The sequence below is a fragment of the Elephantulus edwardii genome, unplaced genomic scaffold (assembly GCF_000299155.1).
Source record: "Elephantulus edwardii isolate Elephantulus edwardi_28Jun2011 unplaced genomic scaffold, EleEdw1.0 scaffold00002, whole genome shotgun sequence".
NCBI lineage: Eukaryota > Metazoa > Chordata > Mammalia > Macroscelidea > Macroscelididae > Elephantulus > Elephantulus edwardii.
In genome coordinates this window covers 43,609,618-43,624,007 of record NW_006399752.1, presented here as the reverse complement: position 1 = coordinate 43,624,007, position 14,390 = coordinate 43,609,618, and the positions used below count along the sequence as shown (strand labels likewise).

The following is a 14,390-nucleotide window of genomic DNA, read 5'->3' as shown; positions in this document are numbered from 1 at the left end:
TTGATCTTCTGAGGCAAGTATTTTAAGTCTTCTTCACATTATGCAAGCAAGTTTGTACATCAGCATAACTCAGGTTATGACTGTGTCTTCTTCTGATTCTGACACTTACAGGAAGTCTTGTTAATACCACCATTATTCAAATATACACACCAACCATCACAGCCAAGGATGAAGAAACTGAAGATTTCTACCAACATGCCAACATGTGCAATCTGAAATGGATAGAACCACAATCAAGACACACTAATAACAACTGGTGACTGGAATGCAAAAGTTGGAAATAAAAAAGGACTGGTTGTTGGAAAATATAACCTTGGTGACAGAAATGAGGCTTGTTGTTGTTGTGTGCCGTTGAGTGTGAGTCGGCCCATAGCTGACTCTCTAGTGGGTTTTCAGATACAGTTAGTAGCACAGGAAGAAAGTGACTGTCCTTCTGTGGAGGAGCTGGTGGCTTTGAACTGGGTGCCTTTGGGATTCCAGCACAGCTTCTTAGCACTAGACCATCAGTACTCTGGCTAGAAAAATGAGGCTGGAGATTGCATAATGGAATTTGGTACAATGAATGGCTTATTAATTGAAAATGTTAAAGTTAAAACAGTGACTACATACATGTACTTCATCTGCTAGACTTTATATAAGTCAAATTCACCACATCTGTGGAAAGAGATGTTGGAGCACCTCAATATTTTGCAGTCAAAGTCAGGCCAGTGTGGACTGTGGAACAAGACCATCAACTACCTATATCCAAGTTTAAATTGAAGCTGAAGAAAATGAAATCAAGTCCATGACAACCAAAATATGACCCGAGTGGATGCCAATTGAATTTAAAAACCATTTTAAGGAATGATTTGAAATACTGACACTAGTGGCCAAACATCAGGCAAATTGTGGAATGAAATAAAGGACATCGTCCATGAAGAAAGCAAAAGTACTTTTAAAAGGACAAGGAAGACATGGGGGTTGGGGAGGAACTGAGACAAGAGGGGATAAATAATGAACACTGCACTGGAACAGCTGAGGGAAAGAACTGTTTAAAAGGAACATACGATCAATCATTATTTGCATGACAACAGAAGATAAGAGGTACATAGCAAAGTGGACTGGGTGGGGGAGAGGGAGGAAATTGTGCAACAATGAATGAATTTTTTTTTAAAGAGAAAAGTGAACTAGGGGGAATATTGGGAAGAAAATGTGCAACAATGAATCAAAGGAAATGCCCGTTTTCTGTAAACTTGTTAAAATCACAAAAATATTATATTAAAAAAAGACGAGGAATAAACCAAAATGAATATAAGAAGAGATTCTAAATTGTTGTTGTTGTTATGTGTTTTTGAGGTACCTGCAACTCATAGTGACCCTATAGTCAACATCTCTGAATCCAGCCTTATCCTGAGCCGGTCTCACTGATTCTGACACACCTAATCCCATTGTCCCAGTTACTGTGTCAATTTATTTCATCTGGGGTCTTCCTCTCCTGAACTGTCCCTCCACCTTTCTGAGCATGATGCCCTTCTCCAAAGATTGGTCCATCCTGGCCACATGCCCCAAGTATGTGAGATGGAGATTCAGAATCCTTGCCTCCAAGGAGAAACTTAGTTTCACTCTCTCCAATGCAGACCTGTTTGTTCTTCTGGCAGTCCATGATAAGTTCAAAACTCTTCTTCAGCACTACAGCTCAAAGGCATCAATTCTTCTTCTGTCATCTTTAGTCGTTGTTCAGCTCTCTGATGCATAGCATCTAATTGTGAAGACCATGAAGTCTCTAGATTGATATCATTGCTCCGCAGCATACTGGAGAGGTCTCTGACAGCACAGGACCCTGACAGCAGATTTCCCCAATGCAATTTGTCTTTTGATTTTCTGACTGCTGGTACCAAGAGTGTTGATTGTGGAGTCCAGCAAGCTAAAATTGTTAACAACCCCAATCTCTTCTCCATCTCTCATGGTGCTGCCAATTGTCTTCTTGATGTTAAGCTTCAAGCCATATTGAAGACTACAGTCCTTGACTTTCTGCAAAAATGTTTCAAGTCCTCCTCAGTTTCAGTAAGCAAGGCTGTATCATCAACATAATGCAGGTTGTTTATGAGACTTTCTCTAATCCTGATGCCACATTTCTCCTCATAAAGTCCAGCCTCTCGAATGATCTGTTCTGCATACAGATTGAAAAGGTATGGAGACAAGACACAGCAATTCTTCTCCCGTCATCCTCGTTGTCCAGCTCTCAGATTCATAGCAAGTGATTGGAAAGACCGTGACCTGAATCAGACACACCTTAATCCTCAAACTGACATCATTACTCCTCAATAATTTAGAGAGGTCCCTAACTGCAACTTTCCCAGTGCAATGTGTCTCCTCATTTCCTGACTGCTGGAAATTAATTGTGGATCCAAGTAAGATGAAGTTATTGACAGATTCATTCTTTTCTCCATCCATCATGATGTTGTCTATCGGTCCAGTGGTAATAATCTTTGCTTTCCTAACATTGGTTCAATCCATACCGAAGGCTGCATTTCTTGATCTTCTACAATTAAGTGCTTCAAGTGCTCTTCACTTTCAGCAAACAAGGTTGTGCCATTTGCATAACACAGGTGGTTGTTGAGCCTCCCTCTGATCTGGATGCCACATTCCTGTTTATAGAATCCAGCTTCGAGGATAATTTTTATCATTGCTGATGTGAGATGGATCATGGATGAAAAGAAAGAATACCAGAAGAATACCTATTTGTGCTTTATTGGCTAAACAAAAGCCTTTGATTGTGTGGATCATAACAAGTTGTGGCTGACATTGAGAAGAATGGGAATCCCAGAGCACTTAATTGTGCTCATGAGAAACCTATACCTGGACCAGGAGGCTATTGTGTGAACAGAGCAGGGAGAGCACTGTATGGTTTAAAACTGAAAAGGCAGTGAGTCAGGGCTGTATTTGCTCTGATTCAGGGGAGGGGCATTTTAAAATTTCATCTTTGTGCAGTAGCACATTTAAGAGGTTCTTGATGAGAATCTTGATGAGGTTTATGCAACGTAACATACCTTTGGATTTATTTTTTAAATTATTTTGTGATTTTAACAAAAGTTTACAGAAATATTAAGATTTTCATTCATTCATTGCTGACATTTTACCACCTCTTTTTCCTTTCCCGTTCCTTCAGTTTTCTTTTTCCCCCAATATTCATTCATTGTTGCACAAAGAGAGATACTGAATATTGGAGTGGATCAGATGAAGGAATGAACTATTTAAAAGGTATATATAATAAGGCATTGTATGTATGACAGCAGATGGACATTGCAAAGAGAACCCTTTGATTTCTTGACTGCTACTGCCCTGGGTGTTGACTATGGATGGAAAGAAAAAGAGATCATTGACCACTCCAACCTATTATCTGTTTATCATGGTTTTGTGTATCGGTCAAGTGGTGAAGATTTCTGTTTTCTTGATACTAAGGTGTAATCTACTCTGATGGCTGTAGTCTTGGATCATTTCCAGCAAGAGCTTGAAATCTTCTTCATTATATAGGCAATTTGTTTCAGTTGCATAAAGTAGGTTGTTTATGAATCTTTTCCCAATCCTGATGCCATATTCTTCTTCATGTATTCATTAGTTATTGGGAGAAATACAAGTAAAAACTACAATTAAATACCTTTTCTCACTCATCAAATAACTAACATGAAAAACATGAAAACAATAGCAAGTGTGAGGGTGTGAAGAAATTGGAATACTTGTATACCCTTAATTATATTTATTTATTTATTACTCATATGTTGTCAGTGGCATCATCTTACTTGCATCCACAATCAGTACACTTGGGACTAGCAGTCAGGAGATCAGGAGATGTATCGCACTGAGAAGTCTGCATTTAGGGACTTCTCCCAATTATTGAGGAGAAATGATACCAGTTTGAGGACTAAGGTGTGCCTGATTTATATCACGATCTTTTCAGGCACTTGCTATACTGCTGAGAGCTAGACAATGAATAAGGATGATAGAAGAAGGATACACTTAAACTGTGGTGTTGAAGAAGAACACTTAATATTCCACGGACTGCAAAAAAGAAGAAGTAGATATGTCTTAGAGAAGGTGCAGCGAGAGTACTCCTTGGGGCAAAGATGATAAAACTTCATCTCACATACTTTGGGTATATTGCTAAGATAGGGCATTCCTTGGATAAAGACATGAGTTTTGGAAAGATGGAGGGATGGCGAAAGAGAAGACCTCAGCCAGGTAGATGACACAGTGACTGCAGCAATGGGTTCGAGTGTGTCAGAGATTGTGAGGATGGTACAGGACCGGGTTCACATCTGTTGTTCACAAGATTGCTGTGAGACATACTTGACTCAATGGCACCTAATAACAAACACCAAGAACATTTACTATTAGTGAGGGTGTACAATGGTGCAGGAAGCGCTTGCTGTAGAAGGTCAAGGACTGTAGTCTTCATTATTAATTAAAGCTCAACATCAAAAAGACAAATATCCTCAGCACTGGGCCAATTGGCAGCACCGTGATAGATGGAGAAGAGACTGTTAACAGTTACAACTTGCTCGGTTCCACAATCAACATTTTTGGCCTCAGGTATCAGGAAAGAAAGATAAATTTTATTAGTTAAATCTGCTGCCAGGGACCTTTCCAGAGTGCTGAGAAGCAACACTGTTAGGCCAGAGGCTAAGGTGCGCCTGATCCAGCCCATACTTTTCACAATTACTTGCTATACATCAGAGAGCTGGACAATGGCTAAGGATGACAGAATTGATGCGTTTGAGTTGTGGTGCTGGAGAAGAGTCTTGAACATACGATGGACCACTAAGAAAACATATCTGTTTTGGAGAGGGTGAAGCCAAGTTTCTCCTTGAATGCTAGGATTTTGAAGCTCCATCACACAACTTTGGGCATGTGGCCAGAAGGGACCGATCCTTGGAGAAGGATATCATGCTCGGAAGGGTGGAAGGACAGCTCAGGAGAGGAAGACCCCAGATGTGATGGATTGATACAGTAACTAGAGCACTGGGGGTAGGTGTGTCAGAGTCAGTGAGACTGGCTGAGGACAGGGCAGGCTTCAGAGCCATAGGGTTGCTATGAGTCGCAGGTGACTTGATGGCACATAACAACAACAACTTTAGAAAAAAGTGACTCAAAATGAAAATTAATTGCTCTAAATGTTAGACAAAAGATTACCACTTATTCAGCAATTTTACTCCTTTAAAATATAAAAAATAAGAGCAAGAATATCTTCACAATAAAACATTTACAGAAATATTCATAGCAGCATTATAGTGAAAAGGTGGAAACAACCCAAATGCCCATTAATTGATGAATGGATAAACAAAGATCATGTATTCTCTGATTCATTTACATAAAATATCTAGAATAGATACATTCATAGAGAGATCAAATACTGAATGTCAAGGGCTAGTAGTGAGGGACAGAGGGTAATGACTAATGAGTAGGGAGTTTCTTCTTGAGATGATGAGAATACTCTAAGATCAGATGCTGGTTATAGTTGATAATTCTTTAAATATACTAAAAACCACTGAATCCTACACTTTAAAATGTGACTGTTATGTCATGTGAGTTATATCTCAACAAAGCTATGATAAAATATTATTATTATTACTACTACTACTAATATAATGTCCTTTGGGAAGTAAGACATTAATAGAATTTTAGATAAGAATATAACATAATGACTCAGGCTTTGCCTTTTTACAGATTATGCTGTTTATAGATCTTACACTTTTGTTGTTGTTGTTATGTTCCATTGAGTTGCGTGCGACTCATAGCGACCCTACGTATAACAGCCCTAAACCCTGCTCTGTCCTGTGCCAATCTGTCTCCAACATACCTACCCCAATTACTCCAGTCACTGAATCTATCCACCTCATAGAGTGTCTTCCTCTCCTGTGCTGTCCCTCCACCCTCTCAAGCATGACATCCTTCTCCAAGGACTTGAACCTGTTTGTAACATGTCTGAAGCATATCAGATGAAGCCTCAGAATCCTTGCCTCAAAGGAGCAGCCTGGTTTAACCCTCTCCAGGACGAACCTGTCCATTTTCTTAGCAGTGCAAGGTATATCCAATACTCTTCTCCAGCTCCAGAGCTTAAAGGCATCAACTCTCCTTCTGTCCTCCCTAGTCATTGTCCAACTCTCTGATGCATAACAAGTGATTGCAAAGACCATGGCCTGTATCAGATGCACCTTAGTCTACAGAGAGACACCATTGCTCGTCAGTACTTTGGAGAGGTTCTTAACAGCAGACTTTCCCATTGCAATATGTCTTTTAATTTTCTGGCTGCTGGTGCCAAGAGTGTTAACTGTGGAGCCGAGCATACTTACCATCTATCCTGATGCTGCCAATGATAAGAATCTTTGTCTTCTTGATATTGAGCCTCAATCCACATTGAAGGCTGCAATCCACATTGAAGGCTGCAGTCCTTGACCTTCTGCAGCAAGCACTTCAGGTCCTCCTCAGTTTCAGCAAGCAGGATTGTGTCATCTGCATAATGCAGATTGTTGATGAATCTGCCACCAATCCTGATGCCATACTTCTCCTCACACAGCCCAGCCTCCTGGATAATCTGTTCTGCATATAGGTTGAAAAGGTATGGAGATAGGACACATCCCTGGGGTACACCTTTCCCAATTTTGAACCATGCAGTGTTTCCTTGCTGTATTCTGACAACTGCCTCCAGGTCCAAGTATAGGTTTTGCATTTAGCATGATCAAGTGTTCTGGGATTCCCATTCTTCTCAGAGTCAGCCACAGTTTGTTGTGATCCACAGAGTCAAATGCCTTTGCATAACCGAAGAAACACAGATAGACATTCCTCTGGTACTCCCTGCTTTCAACCAAGATCCATCTAACATTAGCTACAATATCCCTAGTACCATGACCCCTTCTAAACCCAGCCTGGACTTCTGGCAGTTCTCTGTTGATGTGCTAAGTTGGTTTTGGATAATCTTCAGCAGAATCTTGCTTGCTTGTGATATCAATGATATTGTTTGATAATTTCCACACTCTGTTGGATCACTTTTCTTTGGAATGGGAACAAATATATATCTCTTCTAGTCAGTTGGCCAAGTGGTTGTCCTCTAGATTGCTTGGCACAACTTGGAGAGCACATCTAGGACATCAGATTATGCTGTTCATAGGACCCACCTTCTGTAGACCTTACACGTTTACCCATTCTAAATATATGAGACCTTAGAGTTAGTTATTTAAAACACAAATGTAGATAATTATATACTGTACCCAAGGACAGTTAAAACTTGCTGAATTATGGATATCAATTATATTACCCCATTTTAAAAGTCTTAAGACCTTAGGGTTCATTGATTGATGAGGCTGAATTTTCACGTATCTTCTACCCTCTGAGCCACACCTTGTGTTTAGATCTGTTAAGGTCTTCATTGCTCACCTGCCTTCGTCAGGTAGACCTTTCCACTTTTAGAAACAAAAGTAATATCAGAAGTATAAAAACTGTGATAAGACTTCACTATGACATCATCATATAAGTAAGCAATTATGTCGAAGGTGTTGCCGCCATCCAATGACATCCACACCTGAAGGAAAACCAGATAACACCTCACTGAAGAATTTTTGTGTGACAGTCCACAATTATCTACTAGCCTAATTTTCCTACGTCAAGAATGTCATGTAGCATGAAAACGTCATGTAGTCTTTCCACATCCGCATATTCATCTTATATATACACCCCCCCAACCCCTTCCAGGGTACAGGCTCCTAGTTCATTTTCTTTCTATTCTCATTTTAGAATCTACATAACAGATTCCAAGATGTAACGGAGCATCATTAGACCGCCAAGGGAGTCACTGTTTATGAGTTAAGTACCAATCATTTGCAGTATCTCCCAAATATCATTTTATTTATCATAAAAGGGTGGAGCGCTAAGTGAATCTGCTTTAGGGGAAAGGAGTTTACTCTCATACTGATATGAGACTTCATGTTCTAGGCGTCGAGGCCAGTTGTGTGTGTGTGTATCCTCTGATATTTGATACTGGCATATCGGGGCATTTTTTCATCTTGTTTTAGAAACTATTTCCCTGATTCTGGAATGGTATCAGTATATGTTTTTCTCAAAAAAGAGTTTATATTTAAATGTGGAACCTTTTAGGAGCTGGGCTTGAAAACCATTTCAATGTTTCCATGTGTATAATACCCACTTCTTCTCTTTCATTTTGGTCTGTTCACTTTTCTCCTCACACACGTGATGTCAATGTGGCCTCTATCAACATATCAGATAGATACATTTCCTTGTAGCTTTCTATCTCATTCTACTAGTCAGTTATTTTGGGGGAGAGTTGAGACATATGTGGGCAGGAATTGACTATTCTTTAGGTCTGCTCATAATTTTTTACATTTGAGTCTTAGTATAGTTTAGTATGCAAACAAATAATAAATACTTGCTTAGATTATACTTTCTGACTGCATATGTGTATATTTTTTATTGTTTTTGTTAACTTTCTGACTGCATGTGTATTTTTTTACTGTTTTTGTTAAATATTTTCTTTTTAAAAATTTAATATTGGCTTGCTTACAAAGTTCATATACATCGTGTTTCCTACTATGCCTCGTTCACATTGTGTCTCATACAATCACGTTTATAAAATTAATCATCATTGAATTATGCCCAGCATGACTTTGTCTTTCCAGATTCATGCCAGATCTTTCCCATTTCTTTACCAACCCCTTCCACCACCTACCAAATCATGTGACCCTATGATTTCTCCCCACCCCACCCTCACCCCTCTGTTTCCACCCTCCTCCCCTTTCATCCTCATACACATTTGAATGGTTATCTATTTCTACAATAAAGGTCTTATGAAGTATTTTTCCTTACTAGACTGAGTTAGTTCATTCAGCATAATGCTCTCCCGTCTTTCCCAAGTTGTATAATAATTTTTGAAATCTTTGTGTGTGAGTGCTGTATAGTATTCCATTGTGTGAATGTACCAGAATTTCTCAGCCCATTAAATTATGGTTGGACATTTGGGCTGCTTCCATGTTCTTGTGATGGTGAATAATGCTGCTATGAATGTTGGCCTACAAATCTCTATTTGTGTCTCAGTCCTAATTGTGGGGGGTTAGCAGTGGGATAGCTGGGTCGTATGAAATGTCAATGTTCAGCTTTTTGAGGAAACTTCATACTGCCTTCCAAGAGTGGTTGTACCATTTTACAATCCCACACAATCTGTGTAGATTGCAATAAATGTGATTGATGCCTAACAGTGAACATCGATCAATGGTGATTAATTTTATAAAACTGTATATAAATGATCATATGAAGCACAACATGAATGAAGGTGTGAAACACAGAGTATATGAATGAAGCACAATGTATATGAACTTTGTATGCAAATCAATGTAAAATTTAAAAAAAAGTAAAAATTAAAAAAAAAGTGATGTCTAAGAACAACAAGATTTTGTTGACTGTACTTTTTCCACATGGGTCACTGAACCTGAGTGTCTGGCTTTGGCTAAAGACCTCAGACATGACATCTGGTGCAGCAAAAGCTAGGTTCAAACTGACAGCCACTTTCCAGTCCTGGAACAAGTTGATTAACTTTAAGCCAAATATGAACTGGTTGTTGTTGTGTCCTGTCAAGTCAGAACTGACCCATCTGTGACCCTCCAAGTGGTTTCAGAGACAGTAAATCACATTGGAGGAGATTGCCCATCCTTCTGTGGAGTGGCTGGTGGCTTTGGGATTGCAGTGCAGCTTTTCCCATTAGGCCATCAGAGCTCCTTAAATACAAAATGTTGCTATCGTTGATTGCCATAGAGTTGAGCACGACTCACAGTGACCTTATGAACAAAAGGCCTGAAGCCTTCTGTAACTATCACCATTTATCAAAGTTCATAGAATTTCCAGAGGCATGTTGTTTAGGAAGTGGATGCCTCTCCAGCTTCTAAAATACGAAATAGGCATAAAAGGTGATCAATAACATTATGGCAGAATACCTGCTTTCACACAGGTTCAAAGGGAAGCATTTGTCAAAGAATAAAGATAAGAAGAGATAGGGAAGAAGGATAGATGGAAACAGGAAACATAATGGAAGAAGCAGGAAGAACACTGTTACAATGGGGGGTTGTAATCAAGGTCAGAGAACATATTGTGTACTAATTGTTGAGTGGAAAACAATATGCTCTGCAAGCTTTTACTCAAATCACAACACAAATTATGCCTTCAAATATGTGGTTGGTCATGTATGTTGTTAAGTGCCTTCGAGTCATAGGTGACTCATAGCGACCCTATGAATGGAAGTCCTCAACACTTGCGTGACTTCCATCCTCTCTCCAGGTTCATACGGTTTCTGGAGGCAAGCTATTTACGGAAGTAGATGCCACTCCTGCTTCCAAGCTTGTTTTAATCAGGGAGCTCCACCAGACACTGTCCGCCATGGGTAACCGTTATTGCATTTGACACATCATTGTCACAGTGTTCAGCTTCACAGCAGCCACAAGTTACCTCTGTATGGCCAGTTGACACACCAGGGCTAAATGAAATGTTATGTGTTGTTGAGTCAACTATGACTCATTGCAACCCTATTCACAGTATCTCTGAGCCCTGCTCTCTCCTAGCCAATCTCACTGTCTCTGACACACTTACCCTCATTATCCCAGTTATTGTGTCAAACATCTCATCTGGGTTCTTCCATTCCTGTGCTGTTCCTTAACCCTTCCAAGCATGATGTCCTTCTCCTAAGACTGATTCCTCCTAGCTACATGCTCAAAGTATGTGAGATGGAATCTCAAAATCCTAGCCTCTAAGGAGCAGCTTGGTTTCACCCTCTCTAGGACAGACCTATTAGTTCTCTCGGCAGTCCATGGTAAGTATACCTACTACTCTTCTCCAGCACCACAATTCAAAGACATCAACTATTCTTCTGTCATTCTTAGTCATTGTCCAGCTCTCTGACGCATAGCAAGTAATTGTGAAGATCATGGCCTGGATCAGGCGTATCTTAGTCTCTAGACTGAAATCCCTGCTCTTCAGCACTCCAAAGAGTTCTCTGACAGCAGATTTTCCCAGTGCAACTTGTCTTTAGTTTTCCTGACTTCTGACACCAAATGTGTTGACTGTGGAACTGAACAAGCTTAAATTCTGAACAACCTCAATCTCCTCTCTGTCTATCATGATGCTGCCAATTGGCCTAGTAGTGAGAATCTTTGTTTTCTAGATGTTGAGCTTTAACCCTATAGTTTGCAAACTATAGTCTTTTACCCTCTGCAGCAAATTCTTCAGGCCCTACTCAGTTTCAGCAAGTAAGATTGTGTCATCATCATAATGCAGGTTGTTGATGACTCTTCCTCGAATCCTGGTGCCACATTCTTCCTCATAAAGTCCAGCCTCTAGAGTAATCTGTTCTGCATACAGACTGAAAAGGTATGGAGACAAGATGCATCTTTGACATACTCCTTTCCTGATTTTGACCCATGCAGTGTTTCCCTGCTCTGTTCTCAGGACTGCCTCCTGGTTCAAGTATAGCTTTTGCATGAGTACAATCAAGTGTTCAGAGATTCCCAGTTTTTGCAAGGCTAGGCACCATTTGTTGTGACTCACACAGTCAAATGCTTTTGCAGAGACAATGTAGCACAGATAGTCATATCGCTGGTATTCTCTGCTTTTGGCCAAGATCCATTTGACATTGGCAATGATGTCTCTAGTGATAAGGCTTCTTCTTATTTTGTTTTGTTTTGGTTTTTTTTTTGTTCTTTTTTTTGCTGGGTTTTTTTTTGTAATTATTATTAAATTTTATTAGTTTCAATAAACATTTACAGAGATTTCGGGTTCTCATTCATTCATTGTTGCACTGTTTTCTCTACCCTCCTCCCCAGTTCATTCATCTTCCCTCCCCCCCTGAATGTCTGTTTTAATTGTCCAATTACAAGGCTTCTTCTTAAACCATCTATTTCTGGTAGCTCTCTTTCAATGTACTACTGTTCCAGTCACTTTTGGGTAATTTTCAGCAGGATTTTGCTTGCATGTGATATTAGTGATATCATTTGAAAATTTCCACACTGTGTTGGATCATATTTTTTTTGGAATGGGAATAAGCATGGCTCTCTTCCAGTCAGTTGGTTGCCCTCCAGATTTCTTGGCACAGACTGGTGAGCACTTCCCAGGCTGCATCTGTTTGTTGAAATATGTCAATTGGCATCCCATCAATTGCTGATTTTTTCCAATTCCTCCAGAGCACCTTGGACTTCCTCCTTTATCATCATTGTCTCCTGGATAGAAATTGTTTCAGGAAATACTTCTGTATTGGCCATTTCTGTTTGGTACAGTGACTCTGTGTACTCCTTCCATCTTCTTTTGATGCTTTCTGGATCATTCAATATTCTGCCCATTGCATCCTTAAGTATTGCAACTTGAGGCTTGAATTTGTTCTTCAGTTCCTTCACCTCAAGAAATGCTGTACATGTTCGACCCTTTTGATTTTCCAACCCTACCTCTTTGCACATTTCATCATAACTTTGCTTGTCTTCTCAGCTGCCCCTTGAAATATTTTGTTCAGTTTTTAAGTTTCTGAGTTCAATATTCAGAGTCTCTTCCAACATTCATCTCATTCTTCTCTTCCTCCCTTGTTTTGTAATGACCTTCTTTTTATCCTGCTTCATGGAGAATATTCTTGATATCCTCCCAAAGCTCATCTGACCTTTACTCATTTGTGTTCAAGGCCTCAAATCTGTTTCTGAGATGGCTTTTTATTTCAGGTGGGATAGACTCAGAGGCAAATTTTGGTTCTTACGGAATTGATTTACTTTTCTTTAGCTTCAGTTTGAACTTGCATATAAGTAGTTGACGGTCTGCTCCACAATCAGCACCTGGCCTAGTTTTCACAGCTGACACTGAGCTGTTCCAATGATTCTTCCCACAATGATTTTTTTCTTTCTTGTACCGTCCACTTATAATTTTATGATCAAAGTTATACTTTCTTCATAAAATAAGATGGGGAGAATGTAGTCTTTTTATATTTGCTGCAAACATTTGTATAAAATTATCTACTTTTGTAAAATTGGTAGAATTAATTTATAAAACCATGAAAGTCTTATTAAGGGTTTTTAAGTGCACCTTCAATATTTTTAACAGCTTACAGAAATTACTGAAGGATATCATTAGTTTTACACAAGTAAACTTTTCTGAAGATAATAGTAGTGATACACTGCCAGAAATTCACACGGGATTCAGAAGTGGATGTAGAGTGAGAGATAATGTTGACATCAGATGCATCTTGACTGAAGTAGAAAATAACAGGCAATATATTCAAAGACATTTGAATGGATCATAAAAAAAATATGGTTAACATTGTAAAGAATGGGAATTCCAGAAGACTCGATTGTGCTTATGCGGAATTTGTAGATATGCCAATGACCAATTGTTTGACCAGAGCAAGAGGATACTTCATGATTTAAAATCAAGAGAGGGACAAACTACTATGAATAGTGTCCCAGCCACACTTGAGAACAACCTTAATCATCCCAAAAGGAGTTTGGAACACTTAACTTATTAATGTTTAAAGTTCAGCTCTGTAACATGTGAGAAATAACACTGAGAAAGGGAGTTGAGAGCCTTCTTTGGAAGTCATCGCACTGCCTTTCCTTGTTCCTACAGGAGACTTTCTACTTGATGTTCCTTATTTTTAAACTGTTAGATGATATCATAGCTTTACAGTGGTTTTGTTCAGGCTGTCAACACAGAACTGACCAAATGTAAATCCAGAAAAGTGACTAATATTACTGCTGTTTTATGTACCATTGAGTCAGAATCAACTCACAGCTCACACTCCAGCCAGTTTTCAGAGGTAAACTGCATGGAGGGGGGTTGTCTACCTTTCTGTCATGAAGCGGCTGTTGGATTCAACCTGTGAGCCTTTGGGTTGCCAGCACAGTTCTTTACCACTAAGCCACCACCACAATGTTAATGTTACTAGACACAGTTTAATGGACAACAGAGCTAGGAAACCAAGCCCAACAATGCCAAATAGAAAAAGGCAAGATTAAGTGCTGACAAGATCACTTATGAGTTTTACTGCCATAGTCTGAAGCACTCAGAGTTGGAAAGAAATTTGGTCAAATTGGCAGAATTCAAGACAACTGTGAGGTCTCATATCTCATCTGTATCAGGTAGTGAACTAAGGAAGTTTAACACAAAGTAAAGAAGAAATATTCTTTTTCTTTCCTCTCATATCCATCAGTTGGATAATCCAAAAGACTGTGTTCTTTAATTTATGTATAGCCATTCAGAAAGTGAATTATTTAAACCTATAGGAGAAGCATTGTGAGTAGATCATTGTATTTTAGGGAGCTCTGGTGGCTTAGTGGTAAGGAACTATGCTGGCAACACAGAGGTACATGGTCTGAATCCACCCGCTG

General features: G+C 39.4%; 1 protein-coding gene across 1 annotated transcript in view; it reads right to left on the bottom strand.

The window, feature by feature from the left end:
• The window catches only part of CATSPERB (catsper channel auxiliary subunit beta), a 211,865-nt gene that overhangs the window by 79,741 nt on the left and 117,734 nt on the right, over nucleotides 1-14,390 (bottom strand). Inside the window, 1 exon segment of the mRNA XM_006879213.1 lies at nucleotides 7,411-7,555. Within this exon segment, the coding sequence (XP_006879275.1) occupies nucleotides 7,411-7,555 (145 nt within the window).